The sequence below is a fragment of the Mugil cephalus genome, chromosome 5, assembly GCF_022458985.1.
Source record: "Mugil cephalus isolate CIBA_MC_2020 chromosome 5, CIBA_Mcephalus_1.1, whole genome shotgun sequence".
In the NCBI taxonomy this organism is placed as follows: domain Eukaryota; kingdom Metazoa; phylum Chordata; class Actinopteri; order Mugiliformes; family Mugilidae; genus Mugil; species Mugil cephalus.
Genome location: NC_061774.1, coordinates 2665794 through 2688323, shown reverse-complemented (window position 1 = coordinate 2688323; position 22530 = coordinate 2665794). Strand labels below are relative to the sequence as shown.

At 38.5% G+C, this 22530-nt stretch overlaps 1 protein-coding gene across 6 annotated transcripts in view; it reads left to right on the top strand.

Moving 5' to 3' along the window:
* Positions 1–22530, top strand: part of fam13b (family with sequence similarity 13 member B) — a 59552-nt gene that overhangs the window by 19115 nt on the left and 17907 nt on the right. For all 6 annotated transcript variants that reach the window (XM_047585892.1, XM_047585891.1, XM_047585889.1 and 3 more), the window contains exons 4-7: positions 2077–2289; positions 3413–3590; positions 4449–4593; positions 11085–11209. In XM_047585892.1, coding sequence (XP_047441848.1) covers positions 2077–2289; positions 3413–3590; positions 4449–4593; positions 11085–11209 — 661 coding nt within the window. The remainder of the gene's footprint in view (positions 1–2076; positions 2290–3412; positions 3591–4448; positions 4594–11084; positions 11210–22530) is intronic.

The following is a 22530-nucleotide window of genomic DNA, read 5'->3' as shown; positions in this document are numbered from 1 at the left end:
ATATTAGATAACAGTGTAAAATTGTGTCTTCATGACTTAAATGTTGAAATGTCACTCTGAAAATGATGAAATGTCAATAAATGATTTGAAGATGATAGGGAATTACTGGTAAGACCACAAAATGCTTAAAATTCTGTGTTCTGAAGCAGTCAGTCCATATAGAAAAGATGTCAAACACACATCAGTTAGGGTTTAACAACAGTAAACGCTTCCTTTTCTGATTTCCTTTCCTTACTTGCCAAACAGAGACACTTGTCAAACCCGTCAAGTTGGTGGACATTTGTAAATTATTAGAATGGTTTGTCGGCCCAGATCTCCTCAGGTGATCTCGCGTAAATGTCAAGTGACAAGTCAGGCCGGTTACTGTGTGACCTGGAGACTGTCCAGCCGTACGAGGTTATGTAATAAGTCTTTAATCCTCCAGGGTCTCAGCTGGTGCATTAATTAGAGTGCTGCTGGCTGTCAGGAAGTTATTCAGCCAGCCAAAGGACCCTAATCTTTCTTAGTGTTGTAAATATTTATGAAAATGAAATATTGATAGAGGACACTGATCAAAAACTAAACTGGACTAAAGTTGTAAAACGGATCCAAGGGGACTTGTCTAAGTTTTTAGCCCCAGTATTATGTTTGTGACCGCAGCCATTTAATTCTACCTACAAGTGTAATAGCCGTTAGTCTGTGTAACTCTACTGTTTTGCATTTAGATTACTTTGTGGATCTTGAATATGTCCCTCTGGACTCCTGTTAATCATTTGGAATTGAACAGTGTGTTATCTGTCTTGTTAACGGATGAGAAACCAGGGAGTGAATATGAGCAAAGAGGCTTCACCAAGCAGTCGTTTCATAATCCGCAAGTTGCAACACCGTGTCTTAAATATCTTTAAGCTTTCCCTATTTAAATCCACCCATCCTACAATAGCTATTGTGACTAATAATTACTTGAAATGTGACAGAACTAGTTTCCTTGTTATTAATCAGTTTAGGTGCTCTTATGTCATTTACTAAAAGAGCAGGTTGACATGTGTTGTTCTGAAAATGACTCTTTCACCAGTTGAATATTAAACTATCTTGGCACAGCAAGAATTTATCTTAGTTTGTCTTGTAGCTACTGATTAAATAACCCCATCTGTATTTGTGTTATATTGTTATATACCTCGTATAACCTTTGTGCTAAGAACACCATTGGTTCAGACTCGAGATAATTTGAGTCATTTAGATTTATAGCCCGTGTACCAAAATCTCATTATCCCTGGATCCTCAGTAGTAATTAGTTTAGGTGCTCTTCATACATCAATGTGCTTCAAAACAGGCTGGTTGTACAGTCGAATCAAAAAGCAGATGTTGGGGATTATTTGCATAGTACCTACCAGCAGTAATAATTACAGGTGTAAAAAAAAACAAATAACTTCATATGACAACGTACAAAACACCAACATGGCGTACAAGACGGCATGTTATGTAAAAACACACACATGATTGTTCTAAAAATAAAATGCATCGAAGGCCCTGACAGGCTTTGCTGATGCTATCATTTCCATCACAAACGCTTGGTGATGTTGTCACATATGGGAATGATAACAGTCAGGATGGTCATGATAACGGTCAAGTATGCATACACAGCTTTATACACAAATGCACGTCTTTGTACTTCTTTGCCTTCTTTCTATGTCTGCATTTGTAGACCAAAATAATAGCAGCATTGTTGGAGACCGAGTCTAACGCCTAATTTAAGCAATATTGCATTTATTCACACTACTTGGTATTATCACAAGAGTTGGTCCAATTTAAAACACTGAGAGAAAAATAATGGAAACTAAAGTTAAGAGTAAAAGAAGTATCATCCAATTTACTCTAAGGTTTACTCTTGGTTTTAAAACACTGACGTTAGTCATTGCGGGTGCCAACCTAGAGCACATCTGTCCCCCGGACATAACCATAACTATAATCAGCCCTTACTTACACAAATATCCCTCCACGGCATTAGTGACCATAGCTTAAATGTTGTACTTCGCGGTATCTTAGCAGCTAAGAAGTTTGAATAACCTCACATTACTCTCTGATGCTGTCTGTCAACAGGTCATCTGGACTTGGAGGGACTCTTTCTGGTTAATGGCAACGCAGAGCGAGTGGATTGGCTGCGTCAGCGTTACGACAGTGGTGAGGAGGTAGAGCTAGAGAAAGAGGGAGACCTGGCATCGGCGGTCAGTTTACTCCGACTCTTCCTGCAGGAGCTTCCTGAGCCCGTTATCCCAACGGCTATACAAGGACACATACTACAGCTGCACCAAGGTGTGTGACAAGGACACACCATTTCTTTTTCTCCACTTTCCTCAAAAAAACCACCGACTTTAATCCATTTGTTTGTCTTTTCTTTGTTGATTTTAACATTACATTTAACATGTGTTTGCAAAATTGCAAAAATCTACATTTTCTTTTCAACCCCAGTCTGGGCTCTCCATACATCATGTCAAAGAGGAGTTGACCATAATTATATGAAAAACATGCAGAGCATACACTGTTATCCACCACTTCCGATTTTTGAGTACTTTGTTCTTGTATGCAGATGTTGGTTATATTTAAGCTGCAGACCACTGCTCTAAAACATCTCAACTACCTGAATAGCATCTCTCTCTTTGTATCTATCTTAAGTCATCACGTTTCTGCCCTGTCTGCACACACTCTTTTAAATGCACAATGTAACATTGTGTTATTGATGTCTCCTTGTTGTTGAGAGCAGCTCTTTCTTCTGTAATCTGAGACTTTTTTGCAAAATTTAGAAAAACAAGGAAAACATGATTATGTAAATTGCTGTAGTCATTAAGTAAATAATTCATAGTATTAACCTCAAGCAGATGAAACACAGTCAGTATTAGTAAAGGAATTATAAATGATTTAATGGACGGTGTCTAATCACTTCCGCAAATCTCTCATTTCAACGTTTGCGCCGTTTCCGTTTTTGTTTCGCGTCTTTGCTCTGGTCCTCTTTCCTGTTTCTGTCACAGATAATCTGGTCTAATCCCTTAGTGATGACTGTCCTGGTTGCTGTCATGCAGATTACAGTAGAAAGGGGTTGTGGGTCTGTGGACGTCCTGTGTCATATTGTTTATTCCTCATTTTATTATATTGTATAATGTCTCTGTTACACTATAAATAATTAACTATTTTGCACATTTACTCCTCTCCTCATGTATCCTTTCCTGGAAGACTGAACTAAATCTTATCTGTGTGAATATTAAGATTATTTATTGTTAATTTTCAGTACACAGGGATAAACGAAATATTGTGTCTCATCAGTGGAAGGGACGAGAAGAACTTGATAACCCATGATTCACTTCACTTTGTCTACTATGCTGATTGCAATAATAAAAACTATAAGCGATTGCTCTTGTTTTCTGCTCCTAAACATCCCCAGATTACAGCAATGAAGAGGAGCTGTGTAGAAACCTAAAGTACCTCCTGCAGCAGCTTCCCCAGTTGAACTACGGTCTGCTGCGTTTCCTGTGTCGCTTCCTAGCCAGTGTGGCATCACTTCAGCAGGAGAGCTGGAATGTCGGGGCGCTGGCCGCCGTCTTCGGACCAGACATCTTCCAGTAAGTTTTTATTTTTTAGCTCCCTACTTTAAACTGTCAAACACCACAAGCTAATGACAACCACATGCATTTATTTTCACCACAAGTACGTTTAAGTTATGATTCAGCCTTTTTTTATTTGCACGCTGAGCAGTAGACAGTTATGGTGTCTTAAACACACCTTGACTGGGGCTAGCATCAAAACACCATGAAGTTTAAGCCTTATTTAAAGTACCGTGGGACATAGACGCCCATACTTACATACATAGCCAGCGCCGGTGTGAGCCATTAAGGCTCGTGTGTCTTTTTTGCCGGTCGAGTTTTGTTTCTACTTCCTGCTTCACTTTCAACAATGGCGACTAAAACTTTTTCTGAAATTTCACAGAAGATGAGTCATACAAATGTTTGTATCTCTGAATCTCCTAAATTAAGCTTTCCTCAATGTGTATCATCTTCATTGATCCAAAACAATCAATTTGCCAATTGCAGACATGGAGAAGCAGCTGGAATTACTAAGCAGAAACATGCTTTAATAATTCCCTACCAAGTGAACCAATCACAGCTCTTGCAACGTCGTGTTGCATTTCTGGGGAGTTGTTTGCCAGTTACGGTGCTACGGTCTTAGAGGCTTCTGCGCTGTCAGTGTAGCTTCTGCATCAACTTAACGCACAAGTCTAAACTGCTTACTACACCTGATAACACAGCTGATGCAGCCACAGATTGAACTGACAGCAGTACAGCCACACAACGACATGTGCAGACACATGCAAACCTAGGTTTAAAAGACAAGAGTCTAAGCTACAGTAAGTATTAACTTCTTGTAGGAAGCAGTGTGCAACAGCCAATCCAACATACTCTTCTGTCGTCTTCCATCTGCAGCCTGTCAACAGAAGGAGAGGACCTTCGGGACCAGGAGTCTGTCAGCAGAGTCCTGGTAGAGCTGTTGGACAATCAGGAGGGATTGTTTGACTCGGAGGACGATGACGTGTCTACCACCAATGACTACAGCTCCATTAATGAACAGGTTGGGCCCTTTGTTTATAGCTTCTTCTTCTCAGTCTGACTCAGTCCTGCATACTGCGAACCAGTATATGGTATCATAAAAATAGTAAACATATGTCACTTGTATGTATCTTTTGGTATAATCTGATATGGGTTTATTAACGATACCACTAGTGAATGGTGGAGATGTAGGAAATGTTTAGGCTGTCACATTTGTGGGCGTGTTTTTCTTTGTTATTTCAGTTATGAGTCTTTCCTGTCTCCCCTTCTTTTCCCTCCTGCTGTAGTGGTTCCTTTCACCTCAGGGATCAATAAAGAGTTTTTTTTAGATCTATTTTTATTCTCCACACATCCTCTCAAAGGGGTCTTTGTAGTTTGGCATTTTTTTTTTTTTTTAACATTTGATGTATTGACTTGCAGTTTGCAAAGAAAGCATAGAACAAATAAAACTATACAAGAAAATATCAACAATCCACTCATCGTTGCATAGATGCAAAAACAATAAAAACAGGAATTCATTGTTTCAACATTGCTGAAAATGTCCAATTACAAAAGCCGTCAGAATCCCTTTGTCTTCCTCCTCTGCCTTTTCCACTTCCTCTTTAATGGCACTCACACAACAGAATGTGGTATTTAACTGTGCCAGGGTCAGGAGGGAAATTCTTTCTGGATGACACACAGAGGCAGCAGGCAAATCTTTTCATCGAAAGCAAAAGATTCAAATTTTTAAATGTTGTCAAACTGCTTTTAGAAAAAAGAAGCTTTATGTGAGATGCATAATTAAGTACAAATATGCATTTCTAGATATCTCTGAGTTTGGAAAATATTTTTTTACTACTACAGTGTTAAAAAACAAAACACACGCTGTCTTTATTTTACAAATCATTAACACGTATTTGTTCCACCAGAAGTAAAAGCTCAACTATTACAGATCATAGGAGTTACAGTACTGATTGTTTTGACCTCTTACCCACAGTACTGCAGTACTGTTAGGATTTGCATTTACAGGGATTAAATCAAACAAAGAGATCCCACCCAGACTTATTAATTAGCAGTTGATCAGACAAAGCTTGGGCTGTGTAGGAATGTAAATATCATTTATATTCAGCTACACCCACCGTCTTTGCTATTGTTGCACTGCACAGAGTGAATCACAACAAGAACAGAAAGTTCTTATGTAAACAAAATATTTCTGTGAAGAGTCTAGGAACCCCGCCCAAGCATAGCATATAATTACACACACTGTATACAGGGCACTAAATTATTAGCATAGTTTTAGTTCTGCAGAAATGTTAAATGAGATCACGCCAAATATTTTATCTCCGTTGTTATGTATTATTGTTTCCTACACAATACATAGAAAGGCATGGTTAATATTTAACCTTACAGTGGCCTGATTACATTGTATTATTATGCGATAACATTTACGCAAACACAATAATTATGAGGCAACACTCGATCGCTATCTCACATGTGTGCTGCTTTATATCCTGTCACATTTGAGAGTGCATTGTCCCAGCACAGCAGGGAGGCTGTGAAGATAATGTTTAAATATACAAGTGAAAGCAAGGTCATTGTGAAAGTCTGGCTAGAACAGGAAAAGAAACTGCTGTGTGTCTCTTTATGTGCCAATCACCTGTTCAATGTTTCACCTGCCGGCTTTATTGCATTGTTAGTTCTGTGTCTTATCTTTTATTCTTCTTTCTCTTTTGATTTTATTGTGTCTTCGGACACTTTGCTCCAGTTTTACTGGCCTTGTTATTTTGAGTCCTTGGGGTCATTATCTGCAATGTTCAAAAATAAGTTTGAAGTTTTTCCAAACCTGTGTCTTGTAAAAAAAAAAAAAAAATTCATTTAGATTGTAATTGAGCATCGGAACAACAATCAGCTCAAGTAGTTATTTCTTTCATTGAATTTAGTTTTTGTTTTTCGTATTCAGAATTGTCTTTCAGTTCCCTTGCATTTGTCTGCCATGTCACATGATGGACAGTTTAGTTTTATGAAGAGAAAGAATGACAGAGCAAAAGAAGAAGGAGTAAACAGAGACAGTGAGACAGATCTGTAAAGACATAACATCCATGCAGTCATCCACATTTGTTATGTAAGAGAGAGAGAGAGGGCAAAAAAGTGGGTGGTTTGGAGAAGAGGAGAGGGAGAAAGCAGACAGAAAGAGAGGGAGGGAGAGAGAAGTGGTGAGGCTGGGAGGAGCATAAGAAAAGAAGCTGGTGTGTGATGTAACTGTGCAACTCATACCTCCAGTCCAGCCCTACACTGGGGATGGCTCTTTGTGAACAAAACCTCATGAAGGGGATTATCTCCCACACACACGCGCACCTTGTGTTCACACAGATACTTTGAGTTAAGCCTGGTTACAGACTTAAGAGTAAAAAGCCTCGGAGAAGTTAGTTACAGCAGTTGAAATAAAGAAAAAAGAAAGATAGGAGGAGTAAAATGTGTTTTTTGGGGCTTTTGTTTGAAACACAATGGATCTGGCGGGGATGTGACAGTCAGAAACTCTAAATGGAGTTTGGGCTTGTTTGTTGGAGAAAAGGGAGTTGGTGGAACTATTGTTTAGGTGAGATCAAGTCTGTGCCAAACCTTGTTGTTGCTACGATGATGCCAGCGGGTGTGTTTGTTTTCATTGGTTGTGTAGAGATGATGGCATGGTTTCTGTGCATAGTTACAGACAAATAACAGTATAGTCATTTATTATATAATTCAATTCAGTGATAGGCCTTTTCATTTGAGAGCTACTTTCGTCTGCGCTCATTTCTTTCAGATAGGCGCCAGGTAGAGAATGTAGTGTAACTGTAATCAACCGCAATGTATCCTGTGGCTTTAAAAAGTGGCGTGCTGTGACTCATAGCTCTTAGAAATGGGGCAGCTGTGCACAGTAGAGTGAACATCAAGAGTGCACACTGTCCCATCTTAATAAGCTCGTGCTGTATCTCTGTTGTCTAAGCCTACAGTTGACTTATCTATAGAGAAAACCTGGCTTGATTTAATTTGACCATTGAATCTCAGACCTGTGCTTCTTGATATTATTTCATTCCTTGTTGCATAATTGCCGGTGGCAACTTTCTGTGTCACATTAGATTAGATTTAGATATCAGTCCATAATAGACATTAAATGAGATGTCAGAGGCAGAAAATATTAATTTATTTCACTGTTCCCGGGTAGTGGTATAATTTCTTTTATGTACCAGATTGCATAAACATCCAGCTATTTTCAGTAAACATCTGAGAAGAAAATAATGAAATGGCAAGACTGTCTATTGTCTGTCTAATTATTCATTAGTCCCTTAATAAGACTTTTAATATATTCTGGACTACAGACATTGCTTACAGCTGGGTACATGTATTAACTTTCTAACTTCCAGAGAATGTCACAATGTGTGGCCACAGGGAACAGCCTATATATGTTCTAGCATATACACCTAACCTGATCCAGTGAAGTAAGTGATAAGCTGTTGAGCAATAACCTATTTACGTTGGAGCAAGGCCTTATTTAAGAACAAGGTGATGGCCTAGTTTTACCACAGTGGAGATGCATAACATCTCTGTAAGAGGACACAGACACATCTATCTCTAACTGCACTATTGACTGATGAACCTGGACTGCATTTTTATGAGTTGTTGGAGAGAACAGGAATATATGTAACTCACCTGGTAACACATGTGGAGGTAAAGATGACTTATAGATCACACAACCCACTCACTGCAGCAACACTGGGCCAGATGGCTTATCTCCTGTGATACGGCTTGAAGTAAACAGTGCAAGCGCACAGTAGTGAGAGAAGAACAAATTCTTTTTTTTTTTTTTTTTTTTTGGTCTTTACATATCTATCCAGCACTTGAAATTGTCCGACATGTGTTTATATTATCAGCTATTTTCAGTGACCTTTTTCAGTGACCTTTATGCATTTAGCAGCAGAGGAAGGGCAGGTTACATCACAGACACTTAAATGACCCGTGATTGGCAGTTGGGAGTCGATGGGCATGTAACTTCAGACCCCAAAATATTATATTATATTATATTACATTATATTATATTATATTATATTATATTATATTATATTATATTATAGTGTAGGGCTAAGACTGTGTTACTGATGTTTGATCTGTAAAAAGCAAACATAACACTGAGCAGCAGCAACTTGTGTTTTTAAACTGATTTGTGAGTTAACATGATTAAAATGTTCCGCGGTCTTAAATTAGGGGCTAATATTCCAGCCCGGTGTATGACCATGCAAGGTCAACCTGACAGCGGATTTAGCTGCTCTTATCCTCTAATATTGTTACGTCACCTCAAAGGCTTTCTGATAACTTACTCAGCACCGCCTTCATTATATTCATAACTCTGTTGACGTCATTTGAAGGGACGCCTATGGGCCGGGGGGGGGAGGGTCATACAATCAGACTTCATTGTTCATTATATTGGCTCCTGCATTCTAATAGCTATACACAGAGGGGTGTTTGTATTTGAAGTGAACCCGGCTTGTTTTTCCATGTCACTGACCAGCAACCTTGATAAAAAATGTTCTTGGTGAATGACGCAAACTCTAAGGTTATCTTCAAGGCCTTCTTCCCTGATATTACTGATGGTTTGTACGTGATGATAATGTAGATCAGGGTCTCGGTCAAATTCCTTAGATCAGGATCAATTAATGGCAATGATTGTTAATGATTAATGTAAAAACAGCCTCCAAACATGCACTGTTCTGCACAGAGGAGGTCAAAGAAGACACACCAGTCAATTAAAGATCAAGCTGACATTTAAACAGACGACTTAAACAGAACCTGGAAAGATTATATCTGGAGTGAATAACAGCAGAACAAAAATAAGGTTTTTTGTGGAAATATTAGTTGCAGCACCTCATTAAAAGATTTTAATATCAATGTGTGCTTCAGGTCTTATCTCTCCACATCCGCTAATAAGGCAGTGTTATGTAAGTGTGACTAAAAGGTGATGGTGATCAGTAATTTAGGTATTTGTCAGCTTCCCACTTGATTTAAGAATTCAGTTCACAGTTCCCATAAACGTAAACATTGGTCCTAAGTTGAGCATGAAAAAGCAAATTCATATTCTGGTCATTGAATAAATACTTTTTTAAAAATAGCACATTTTCTCTTCAAAATAGGACCGGTGACACACCCTGTTGCACACACGTACACACCCACACACACACAGAGGAGTCTTGTGAGTCATCCTTCCAGATCTGCACATGTGACAATACAAGAATTTCCCAACAGCCAATCAGAGCTTTTTGAACAGAGGTGTTTCCATAGCGACGGCGCAGTGACAGCAGCAGATGGGGTTGCTGCTGAGGCAAGTAAAGGATAGAGGCAAATGAAAAGGAGTAGTAAAAAGGGCAAACGGACTGGTATGAAAGGGGAACATCTCATTATTATGGAACTAATTTAACCTTTTGAGCGATTGTGTCCTTCAGGGTTTTCAACTCTTCAGCTTAAGACAACATATAGCTTGACTCACCAGTGTGGCATTACATAACAAGTATGACCTTTATTTAGAAAAGTCACATAATACTAAGTCAACTGGCGAGAAACACACGAGATATATGTCATGAACTGCAGCCCAGGGATTTGCGTTTATGTCTTGCTCACATGCTGTCAGATATCATTATGATGATCAGTTATTTCTGTCAACATATTTACTCCTCCTCCTTCCCTCCGGCTCTCTAACATCTAGCTCCTTTTCGTCTCTCCTTCCTGTCTTACTTTAATCCGTGTCTTTTTTTATGGTGCTAAATGTAGCATTAATGCTGCATCATTGCACAAAAATGTAGTTTCATTAAAGAATTTTCTATTTCTTCTGTCATTTTTACTTGTTGTTATTTTGCTTTTCCTACTTAGATTCGTTGTGAATCACATGTTTACGAGTGGTTAACTGTACTGTGGCATGTTGAAAGTAGGCTAAACAATAAATAAGAAAAATGCCTCATAAAGGTGGGTCTTCTTCTTATTAAGAAATTTGTAATGTGACTAACATGCATGGGTACTTCAAGTCAGCATGAAAATGATACAGCCTACTTTAAACCCTTTCTCCCTCCCCCCTCCATCTGCTCTGCAGAGAAAATGTTTTTGTTTTTTTTAATACCATGTTTCTATCTCTCTCTATCTGTGTTGTCGGTGTGTTATTCATTAGCCTCATCTATATTTAAATGTTTTATGGAACAGACTGTAATATCTTGATCCTTTTTTGCACACACATACTACACTGGAAATGCAAATACACAGTAGCCACACAGCTTTCTTTGAAGGAAAAAAAACTCTGCTCATTTATGTGTAGGACAGTTGACAAATTATGACTAAATGACTAGAGCATTTTCTTTTTTGTTGTTGTGCTGAATTATTTTTTGATATTCAACTCTAATGTAAATAGAATATTTCTAGCAAATAAAGATAATCCAAATAAGGGTAAAAACACTCATCTCTTTGTGTAAATGGCACCAAATTACTGCAATAAATAACCTTTTTTACGTTTGTCTTCAGATCACAGAGCTCTTGGATGATGAAAAGTGTGAGGCCGAATGTGAAGAGCTTCCTCAGGATGGGGAGGAAGGTCTCGCTGCCGACTCACCACATTGCCCATGCACTGACGACAGCCCCTCAGCCAGGTGAGACATAACAACTGGATCTCTGTTATTGATGAAATGTTTTCGTGGGTCATCTCAGGATCAGAGTGAGAGAGAGTTGTATGGTATTTATAATCAGACCTTCACACCATCAGTTATGTGGTCGCATTGTCAGCTACTCCTCCCAATCTAGTGTTCAAGCCTTTTGTCAGTTTATTGTGTGAAATAAACTTAGAGTGTTAGTCTTTCACCATTGTCTTCCAACAGTATATCTAGCCATACATCACTCATTTAATAAATGATATATGTGAATATTTTTTTTTACATTTTATTGGTAATTTAACGGGTTATGGCCGGTATACATTTACTGAATTGTAAGTAAATTAAGCTACATAATTTTAGGCATTATTGACAGATTGGTGGATCAGTAAAACTGGGAGCAAAGTCAGGGCTGAAAGCTGACTGGATTTCAGAAGATTCAAAATCGAATTGATTCAGGAAAATCTTTAGGAATACACAGGCCTGATATACATTTTGTTGTAATCTATCATTAAAAAAAGTGTTTATGAAAATCAAGCCTGACAGAGTTTTTAGTGACTCTCTAAAAGTTGTCCAGCCACACGACAAATGCCTGACATACACAAGCAGGTCTTCGTGTACAGAAGATAATGTGTCCTTTCAAATATTTGGCCCAAACTGAAAGCCAAGATCTCAATCCTGCTGCAGGAAGATTTAGATCTTCTCAGGATCCACACCCACACCCAGACTACTGTATGTAAACAGCTACGCTTTTAACAGAAGCTGCTGTTGTGCACCAGCAGATAAAATAAACCCATAATTCATTGGTTCAAAGTGAAGATGATAATACTGCTATCCAGCTTTAGTCATCCTGCTGTTTATTATTTTACAGTTAGTGCTATAATCCAAACATTATTTTATTATGTCTTCTGTTATATGTACCATAGTAAATACTCTTATTTAATATTTAGACATCAGTTGTGCTGTGCAGATATACTGGAGGCAGCACAAAATACAACTTGACCGAGTAATGTTTCATTTATGAAACACCAATTCTTCACAGCTAAAATCTTGAACACAGAATATCAAACATACTGGGCAGTAAGAAACATGTACACAATGACAAAGCAGATTTAACAAAATGACGACAAAGAGAGGTAAAATGTTCCTCAGTTTACAGTCTTGCCTTAAAGCAGATTAGTGAAAGTTGATCATAGTGTAATTTACGTTTATTGTTACATGAGAATACATAAAATACGCCACAACATTAAAACCACTAACAGGAGAAGTAAATAATATTGACCATTTTGTGGCTATTCAGTGTTATACTGGGAAATGTTTGGAACGGGCATTTATTCGTGTGGATGTTACGTAGCCCCCACTTAGACATTCCCACCCCATAGCAACGACACTCCTTGCAGCCATCCCCAGCAGGATGCAGCCTGACACACACACACACACACAGAAAAACATTTTAGGAGCAACTCAAAAAACATGAACAACAGAACAGGTGTTGACCTGACCTCTAAATTCACTAAATCCCAAACTGATCAAGTATCTGTGGGATGATCCACAGAGACCCCTCCCCTCAACCCATAGAACCCAAAGACCCCACTAACAACATCCTGTTACCAGACACCACAGGACACCCTCAGAAGACCCATGTCCATTCTCTGATGAGTCACAACTGTTAGGAATTAGGAAGATGATCATAATGTTATGCCTAATAACATGTTATGCCTAATTGGTAAATAACCTGTATCATTAAACTAGTAGTAAACTAGGAAAGTGTGAATGCATCAGTGTCTGCACGGTGCTTTAGGTTGTATTTCATCATGCTGATGCACTTAAAGATGGTGACATGATTGACTTTTGACTCATATGAGTCAATTTTATGCTTTTATTCTTACTTTATTTGCTCTTTAATGCATACAAATTATTAGGTTACATTAGCTTTTTGTCCACAGACTTAACATTTTTATTATTATATCATAAACAAATTTGACCAAGTGATCTCAGCATGACACAACTAAGCTGTATTGCAGCGTTGGACAGGATATGAGTCAACTGTGATACTTTACAGTCCTGACTGAGTTGAGGATCAGGCTGCAGGTCATGCCCTTTGTCATTGGCCTTTGAGGTGATTACAAACAGTAATCCATAATCCACTCACACACTTGCAGTTTCTTACTGTGTAAACGTCCATGCTCACATGACTAACACTATGTTATGTACATTTCTCCACCACTTGCTTTAACTCGGAAAGAGAGGTGTGCACATGGCCCGATCGTTGATTGAAGCTGTGTCTGTGTTCAGTTTGTGTTATGATACGTACTTATCACAGAATATTCAGGCTACTGTTTTTGAATATATGTGAGTTAATAGTTTCTTTGTGGGGCAACGCGAAAGCATTTGTGTACATTTTACCGGAAGACGGTGATGTCAGTAACTCTACACTGTTGAAGAAGATGAAAGGGGTTTCAGTCTGCAAATTATTTCAAGTCAGTGGTCCCGACCTGACTGTTGTGAGCTTTAAGTCTCGTGTGACTTTTTTTTTAGTTAGCATTAACTCTTATTAGCCGTTGCTAGCCTGCAGCTATCTTCCCTCTGACCTCGTCTAACCTCTTGTCTAGTTTTATTTTTGTATCGTAGACTCTGCAGTCAACAGCCTACACAACCACAACAAGGCCATTTAAATAAGATAGAGCTTTAGGGAATACATCTGTTTACATTTCTAAAATCTTAGAACTGACTTCTTTATCTGTGGAATCCTGCTTATTTTAGCTCCACATGTAAAAACTAAAGTGATTGAAACTCTATGCTATCAATGCAAACTACACTTATTTAGCACTTGTTTTGGTGTAAATTAATATTAAATGAGCACCAACAATAAATTTAAATTTTACGTTTTTTTTATGTCAAACTTAGGTCTGCAGATAACACTTATTTTCATTATCGTAAATTTTATTTATAATTTATTGTAAATAAAATGGTGAGGTACAGATAAAGAAAGCTTCTTTGTCGTCCAAAGATCCAATACCCCATGGCCTTGAATAGTATACTGTGGCAGTAAACAGTAATAGTCTCAAGAGTCTTAAGAAAATATATTAAAGAAGCCCAGTAGATTTATGTTTTTTATAATAGAAACAAATGGTACTCATAATTGTTGCAGAAATCAAGGGTAGTTGATTTCTATTTTTGTTTAAGGAAAATGTTTTTTTCCTTCTTTCAGTACAAATTTGAAACATCCATTAAAATATATTTAAAATCAGTTATAGATTGTTTTTTTTTTGTTTGTTTGTTTGTTTTTACTCAAAACTGCCTGAGGTTTTTCATTTAAGATCACTCTGCCATGTATATAGCAGATGGACTTGAGTTATAACAGGTTGTGGACGCTGAAATTGAAAGTGACTCAACATTTAGTTTGGCTGAGTTGTTTGTCTGGCTCTTGACAGACAGCGAAGTCTGTGGCTTTTGCAGTCCTCTCTTAATAGACTTTGACATCCAACACATACACACACCTTATACTTTGACAGCTTCTCGTCATTTCACATCTATTTATATAATCTTTGGTATATCTCCTCTGATCTCTCTTCTTACCGCATCACTGCTTCCCTCCCTTGCTTACGTTTACAGTCTCTCCTTCTCTATCTCTCTCCCTCTGTGTGGAAAGAATTTTTCATGAGGTCTCTGAAATATCCTGGCAGCCTGAGGACCAGAGTTCTTGCGAAGCACGTTTAGCCCCAGAGAAGAGGGGAACGGCAGGAGAGAGGGATGGATTAATGGAGGGAACAGAGAATGAGAGGGCAGACTGGAGGGAATGAGGGAGCAAGGAAAGGGCGGGAGAATTGGATTGTGTCCCTACTTGTGAACAATTTATTGATTTGCAGTCTGGGTGAAAATGCAATGTCAGACCCCCGGAGAGAAAAAGGTTAACCCAAACAATAGAATTTAAACACATTACAGAACACTTGCCTTCAATTTTTGTCTTTGAAGAAGAGCTTCCCTGCCACCTTTCTCGCTTGCCATTCCAACAATCATCCCAGCCGTGCATGGCTGGTGTATGCACCAACTCCTGCTCTGGATAACTTTATTTAAGGCCACTGATGCAAGGTTTTCTGCAGCTTATTTTCACATGAGTGTGGACATGATTTATATCCCATTGAAGCGCCACACCATCCTGTAGAGCCCTGTTCTTTGTCTTTGTGCCAACAATGTGCACGTGTACACCTACAAACAGACACAGACATACAATACGTACACTTGTCTTTTCTTGGTCACGTACAAAACAAGTCACCAAAACAATGAATAACCTTGGGTGGAAGTACACAGACTTCTGCACTTGTCCCTAAACTTTATTTATTCATTTAATTGTGTCGTACCTGCCATTGTACATACTAAAATGCCCTATTCAGTTGGTTCAAAACAATGTCCAAATGTGCCAGAGACAGACTTCACCGTACCATACAGAGACACCATAATCACTATAGAGTATACCTAATTTTACCTCCACACTGCACTCAGTGTTGAATCAGGTGTAGGTTTCGCCTTGCATGTTGGTGAAACAAACCCATCACATATAAAAAGAAAGGGATGTTTTATTGGATTGTTCTCACATGTCTTCAGATATGTATTTAGTTCAAATTAAATACATATTTGTTAGACATTTTTATAAGACTTTCTAAGAATGTTCTACTACTTGTTATAAATTGCTGATGCAGTTTCTGGTAGTGTATGTGTCTACATATTGACATTAATCCTTTTTTAAGGTTTTGCTTTAGTGATACCTTTAGCACAGCAGTGCTCTTGTTTCATAATGTACCTGAAATGTCTGCGTGACCCATACTGGGCTACTGTAAATACAGTATATAGGTCAGCACGGAGAGTATCAGCTGTTTGCTGTTGGTGTTTTGACCTAGTTAGTTTGTGGGTCGCATTTGCTTTTTCTTTTATGGCTGACACCAAAGGAAGTAGTATTACTAGGAAAAGTCCTACTTTATGAGGAAGCTCATTGCAGTGGTTTAATAGCCAAACTGAACTCCCCCAATACGTTTTTGTTGGAAAGTTGGTCTGGAGAAATTTGTTGTGCCCCGGCAAAGATCATATAGTTCCATGAGCTCTATGTGGTAATGGACAGAAGAGTAGCAGCACAGTTATACATGTAATCTAAGCACTGTGGAGTCAAATCAGTTCACAAAGTGGATACGTTTGCTTCTAGACTATCCAGTTGCATTCAGAGGGTATTTTTTCCTTTGTATCGGTTGAAACACACGGCATAATAAAATCCCAGTGGCGTGTTACCAGACTTGCATGCAAATACAAATTGAATCTGGCTATGCTAGGGTAGTGGTTTAAATACTGGTACTTCTCTTTTTTTGGCAGCTGATTGAAGAGTCTCATTTCAGAAAGTACCTTTTAAGACAGCCCCAACGACTTCGTAGCACATACTGAGAGAAAAGCTGTAGGAGATTTGTCAGTAGTTTAAATCTCAAGAGTTGCATCCTTTTGTTGTTTATGTCTATTCTCTTTGGATATACTAGTTTAGATATGCTACGTTCTCTTTCTTTCCACTTCACCCCCTCTTGCCCTTACTCTTCAGTTCTTGATTGTCCTGAAGCCAAGGCGCCTGGACTGGGCACATTATGTAATACGATATACAAAGTGACCTAGATAGCACCACTCATCGGCATGCTCTATCAGTTCTCACCCACAGTTCTGGTACAGCTGTTCCTAAATCACCTCAGAAAAATACTTATTCTGATTGCTGCTGAAGCCTCGATATGTCAACATGTTCCGCTGTTGCTGCTTTGTCTTAGTCACAGAAGATAAAGTTCAAGTTCTAGTTTTGAGCTTGGAAAACCAACAATAAAACCATGCAGACTGAAAGTCAAAGCAGAGTTAAGGATTTGTGAACATTTTCCCCTTTTCTTTGAGGAATTTCTAGAATGTTGGAAAGCTTAGACAGGTTGATCTGAGACAGGAAGCAGGGCCGTTTAAAAATAGAGTCTTTAAGGAAGTGAGTCATTTTATAGTTTATAGCACTGAGTATTTAGTTTATTTTAGTTGAGTTTAGCGGGGTTTTCCAGGAAAAAAAAAAAATCAACTATTAAAATTAGGTGCATCATCTTAATTTACTTAGAAACCGATCATTCCAATACTAATTGCAGTAGTGTTTGCTAAGATTTAATCGAATCACTGTTAAAACAGACACAACCTAATATGTAAAATAACATACAACTAACAGCCAATGGAGTACTAGAATACACTGCTCAGACAGACTTATCACTTACCTAGAAACTGGATGAGCATGCAAATACTGGAAATCTTAACTGAAGTACAATGTGGTTTTTACTTTTTTTTTTCTTTCCATGGAAAGCCAGGACGTGTCTGGGAAATTATATGAATGCTTTTTTCTTTTTTTAAAGTTCAGTTTGATATTACAAAGACAAGAGAACACAATGTCTTTGTATAATTCTTCCTCATTGGCTTTTGATCAAACAAAAGCTCCAAGATGAGAAATGTTAATTTCCTAAGAACCATTGGTCATTTTTCTAGGTGTGTTCTGGTTAAACAAAAGCCTCTTGTCTATTGACATACCTTTGAATCTTACAGAGACAGGAAAGAACCATTGAAGTTCACCCAATTAAGTTTATATTTTTAGCATAATCTGTAATTTATATGTTTACTGGTGCATCTTGACTGTTTCAGCAGTCTGTGAAACAGAATGGAGCGTGTTGATGTTTTTCTTTTTTTTATTGCGTCACTGCGTTAATATACTTTATCTCGTTGCTTCTTCTATTGAGCAGACTAACTTGAGATCATTTCAGGACTGATTCCTGAGCTTTTCCTCACCTCAGACATAATGAAGAACCAGTTAAATGGTAGATTCGATTTGTCTTTGGCTGGACTTCTGCTGGCTCTTGGTAATAACTCATATAGTCTTCACTTTGATGTTTCTGACTTTGATTTGAAGGAGGCTGATCTAAAGCTTTGATCTATTGGAAACACATCGACTAGTTTTGCAGAAATGTTTTTGGGACAAAAGGAAGTAATCTTGTTGTATTGAATGGTTTGATTTAATTTAGTTAGATTTAGATGTTATTATGGTAATTTATAGTTCATGAATAGCTACTGGCGTCATACAAACACAGAAATAACACATTTAAAATACATTGTAGCCTGATAAGACTGTGCTTCTGTCGTTTTCTCTCTTTCTTCCTCCCTTCCCTTTCCCCCTGTTGTTTTTTTTGGATTCATTTTATACGCTCCCCCTCTTTCACTCTTTCTGTGATCAGATCTTTATAAATAAGTCTCTGCTTCTCCACTCTGCGGTCTGTAATTTGCTACATGCACTTTTGAAAGGCTGTTTTCACGAAAGGCTCATGAAGGCTGATAAAAAAAGGTACAGGGCTCTGCTTGTGTTTCCATGCTAATGTGAATCTAATGTGTGTGTGTCTGCGTGTGTACGCCATTAGACAGCCCACTGGGTCGGCTGTAATAACTGCTGAATGCATAGTCACCACTGAGTGGACAAAAAAAAAACGATCATACCCCCTTCCACTTTCTGCCTCAGGATTGGTCCACACAACTCGTTTCCCCTTTACAATTGGCTCCCAACTTTAGCCCCTCCCATCTCATTGGTCCTCCCAGGGCTGTTGCCTGGTTACATCAGAAGCTCATATATTTGAGCAGAGCTGGATGTTTACTGCAGCACTTTTACAGACGGAGTGCAGAGTGCGACAACCTCACTCACACACACTGACACTGGTGCGCGCATTTAAGAATACACACACACACACACACATCCCGGTTCAGAGGACGCCGCACTATGCACCCTGGTGATGTTGTGGCTCTGCTGCTAAACCTGCTGGTACTGACGCTAACCCCTCAGAGTGCTCAACTGGGATAACCTACCCGCCAGATACAAGGCTGCCCTACAGCTGGAGACTGCTCCTGCCGGACATGTGTCAAGTGGTTAACTGGCAGAAAGAAGAGAAAGACAGTATCCGTTCAGATTCTGGCTAAAACTCGAGCTCGCTTATCTGCTGGACATTCAAAAAACCCATCAAAACAGACTGGGCTTTTATTAACCTGCGGGTTAGCTTGCAGAATAGGAAGAAGACACGCTGACAGAAGCGACCTGCCAGACAGCCATCACAGTGAAACAGCTTCAGGCCGGACCTGCTAGAAGAAAACTAAAAGATCAGATCACAGTGAGAGGAAAGCCAGCTGGAAAAGATGAGAATGGCCTGTGACATTCTGCTGCAGAGGTAAACATCAGGGTTATGTAACCGCTTTAGTCTGACTCCCTAGAATAAATGATGTGATGGATGAGTGAATGAATGAATGCGAGGAAAAGCAAATATGTCAATGGATGACGGATGAATCAAGGACTGAGAACTGGAGGAGAAAGAAATTGACTAGAATCACTAGGGTGGAATAAATAAGTGGAAACCAACATTTTGAGGGATTTCAAACTTCACTTATGGGAGAATGGAGGGAAATGAGGTTTACTGTATTTGTTGCTGAGTGTTTATTTGTGAGATGAAAGAGGACAAGGAGGCAAAAGGAAGTCCTTTCTGATATAGGAATAGAAAAGGTTTGAAGAAAGAGAAAGGGGCTGAGGCATCTGATAGCAGCTGATATTATGTTAAAGCAGTCTAAAAATAAAAGAGGCAGGGGGCTGGCTGAGAATGTGTCAGCAATTTGCTACATAGCACAGGAGAAAATGGCAGTAGATATTGAGTAATAGCCTCTTAATATATAAGTTGTTAATTTGGAACAGTTAATAAGTGGTTCTTGCTTTTTTTCTGATTGTAATGATCATAAACACTAAATGTCATTGAAAGATGAATAATCTAAATCTCATCTAGTAAGGTCTCAGTCTTTTTTCAAGCAGAAATACAAGAATGTTATGTCATCCTTGAAGTATGACACTGCACTAAATTAGCAATCTGTTGTATTTCCTTGTGACTCTGCACGAGGAATGGTATAGAGGGATATGGAGGAGTGCTGTGGAAGATTTGTGCAGTCAGTGAAACAAAGGGGAAGCTTTTCTCAGATTGAAATTAAGAAAAAATTAGGTACATCAGTCATTTATCATCGCAAGAACAAAGCAACAAACCAATGAGAACTATTGAGGCAAAAAAACAAATAGTTGTTAAATCTTTGACCTGGTCTGCGTTTTTGTTGTGCACCGTGTTACTGCATCCCTAGTAAGTCTCTTTGATGGTTTCTTGGCCCTGACATGAAGGACTATAAATGTTTACCATTTCAGAGGCAACGAGAAGAGCTGTTTATGAGATGTAAGACGATGCTTATGATGATGTGAGTGTGTGTTGTCACGAATTGCAAGAGGTTGTGTTGAGGGAAGGAAAGGATTAGGCAGACAAAGTGCAAGTCTGAAGTACGCCACAGCATTGAACCACATCTTGGTGGGCATGTGGGTAAATGTGGAGAGTGCTGCAGTCCAGCCAGAAAAGAGCCAGAGTCACATTTGCTGACAACAGCACTGCTTTGGAGACACACACAATCATAAACACACTCATTCATATAGACTCTTCTTTCTGTCAGGCTGTCGGAATGAATTGTGTGAATTCACTGATGAGTTTATTCCCCATGTCCCATCAGTGCTCCTCCACTGTCTTTCAGGTTAATATGATGAAGCAAACCACAGTTGTTCTAGAAGGATTTTGTTGTTTAGTCACTCATCTGCCGACACGAGGTCACTGTTATAGCCCCGCACAACACACTCTTATCTGTGTGACACCGATATTGGTGCTCTATATTGGTGATACAATAAATATATATAGATAATCACAGGGCAGCAGGTAAAAGCAACATGGTTGTTCAGTCCAAAGATCAAAATGCAGCTCAGTCCATGAAAGAATGTGAAAGAATATGAAAGCGGTGGTTGTTGTGGTTGCTGTGGTATGCACCAAGATGAAAATAATGACGAGCATGAACAGGTTATGAAGTTTGTGTTGTTTCTGAATGATTTTATTTTTATATGAAGGTCATATATCTGATGCAGATGTATAATGTTAGGTAATCGTGTAGTGTTTTATTAGCGCCCTACAAAGAGAGATTAAACCCTAGGTTTAATTTTTGCAGCAGTTAAATGTTGTATAATGTCACCAGCTGTTTAAATTGTCACTAAATATGTGATTATGTAGCCTGTGCTTTATGTTTAAACAGTTCTCATCACAAATGTCTTCCAGATAATAATAATTAAAAAAAAAAACCTCAACAATAAACTGGAAGTCCTATTAAAATACATTTATGACTGTGGTTTACAAGAAGTGCTCTTGTAAGCTGAGGGGTAATAATTATTAATAATCGCTGGGTACTGAAACGTGTAATTTCATTGTGAATTTCATTTGATACTCTTGAAATGAGCTTCTGTTAGTCAGCACTGAGTCAGGTGATGCATGTCTCCATCCAGTGACCTGCTGCAGGAGATATTCCTGTGGCCGGGTTCATGCTGAGAGATCTGGTTAGCAGGCAGCAGATTAACCTGATGTGATCTGAGTGATTCTGGCAAGCGTTCACTTTAATCTACAACAAGCTTAGCCCGGAGGCATTTAGGACAAAGCTAATACAACAATTATGGAGATCAAAACAGTGAACTACGTCTTTAAATCACATTTTGTGATTGTGACTGGTTTTGATGTGACATCCGTCTTCACTCGTACATAAAAACATTTTGTCATTATGTCAGCTACTGTGACATCATCACACACAAAGTAGCGCTCTCCTTACGTCATTTTCAAAGCGGAGGTGTGGCTCTTTAAGGCATGATCAAGGTCTTATCTTTGTCTGTAGTTGTGACTGTAGGAGCTCTTGATCTAATCTGTCTACTTGGGGCACTTTTGTAAGATGAAATGTTAGTTTCCACTTGGTAGATTTGGGCCAGAGACTGCAGCCAGACTAAAGAATTCATCTCAATATCCCTGAATGTGGACTGAAGACAGTCTGATGTCAGTGGCCTTCATCTATTTGTGTTCAGTTGTAGTTAATATAAATGTCCCATGTATTAAATTAAATAAAAATAAATCTGGTTTCCTACGTCACTGTAGTTAGATTAAATTAATTAAAAATAAATCTTGTTTGCTACGTCACTGTAGTTAGATGAAAAGTAAAATCAGCAGAAGTCAGCTACTTTTGTCTGAAGTTGTCCCAAGATATCAATCCAATTTCTGTTAAAACTAAAAAGCAGTAATAGAAGTAACAATATATTTGATTTGCATTTTAAAACAAATGGAAAGATGGAACATGGAGCTACTTTAGACATTAGTTTGAGATACTGCTTGATGGAATAGTGTTTAACATCATATATTGTTCTC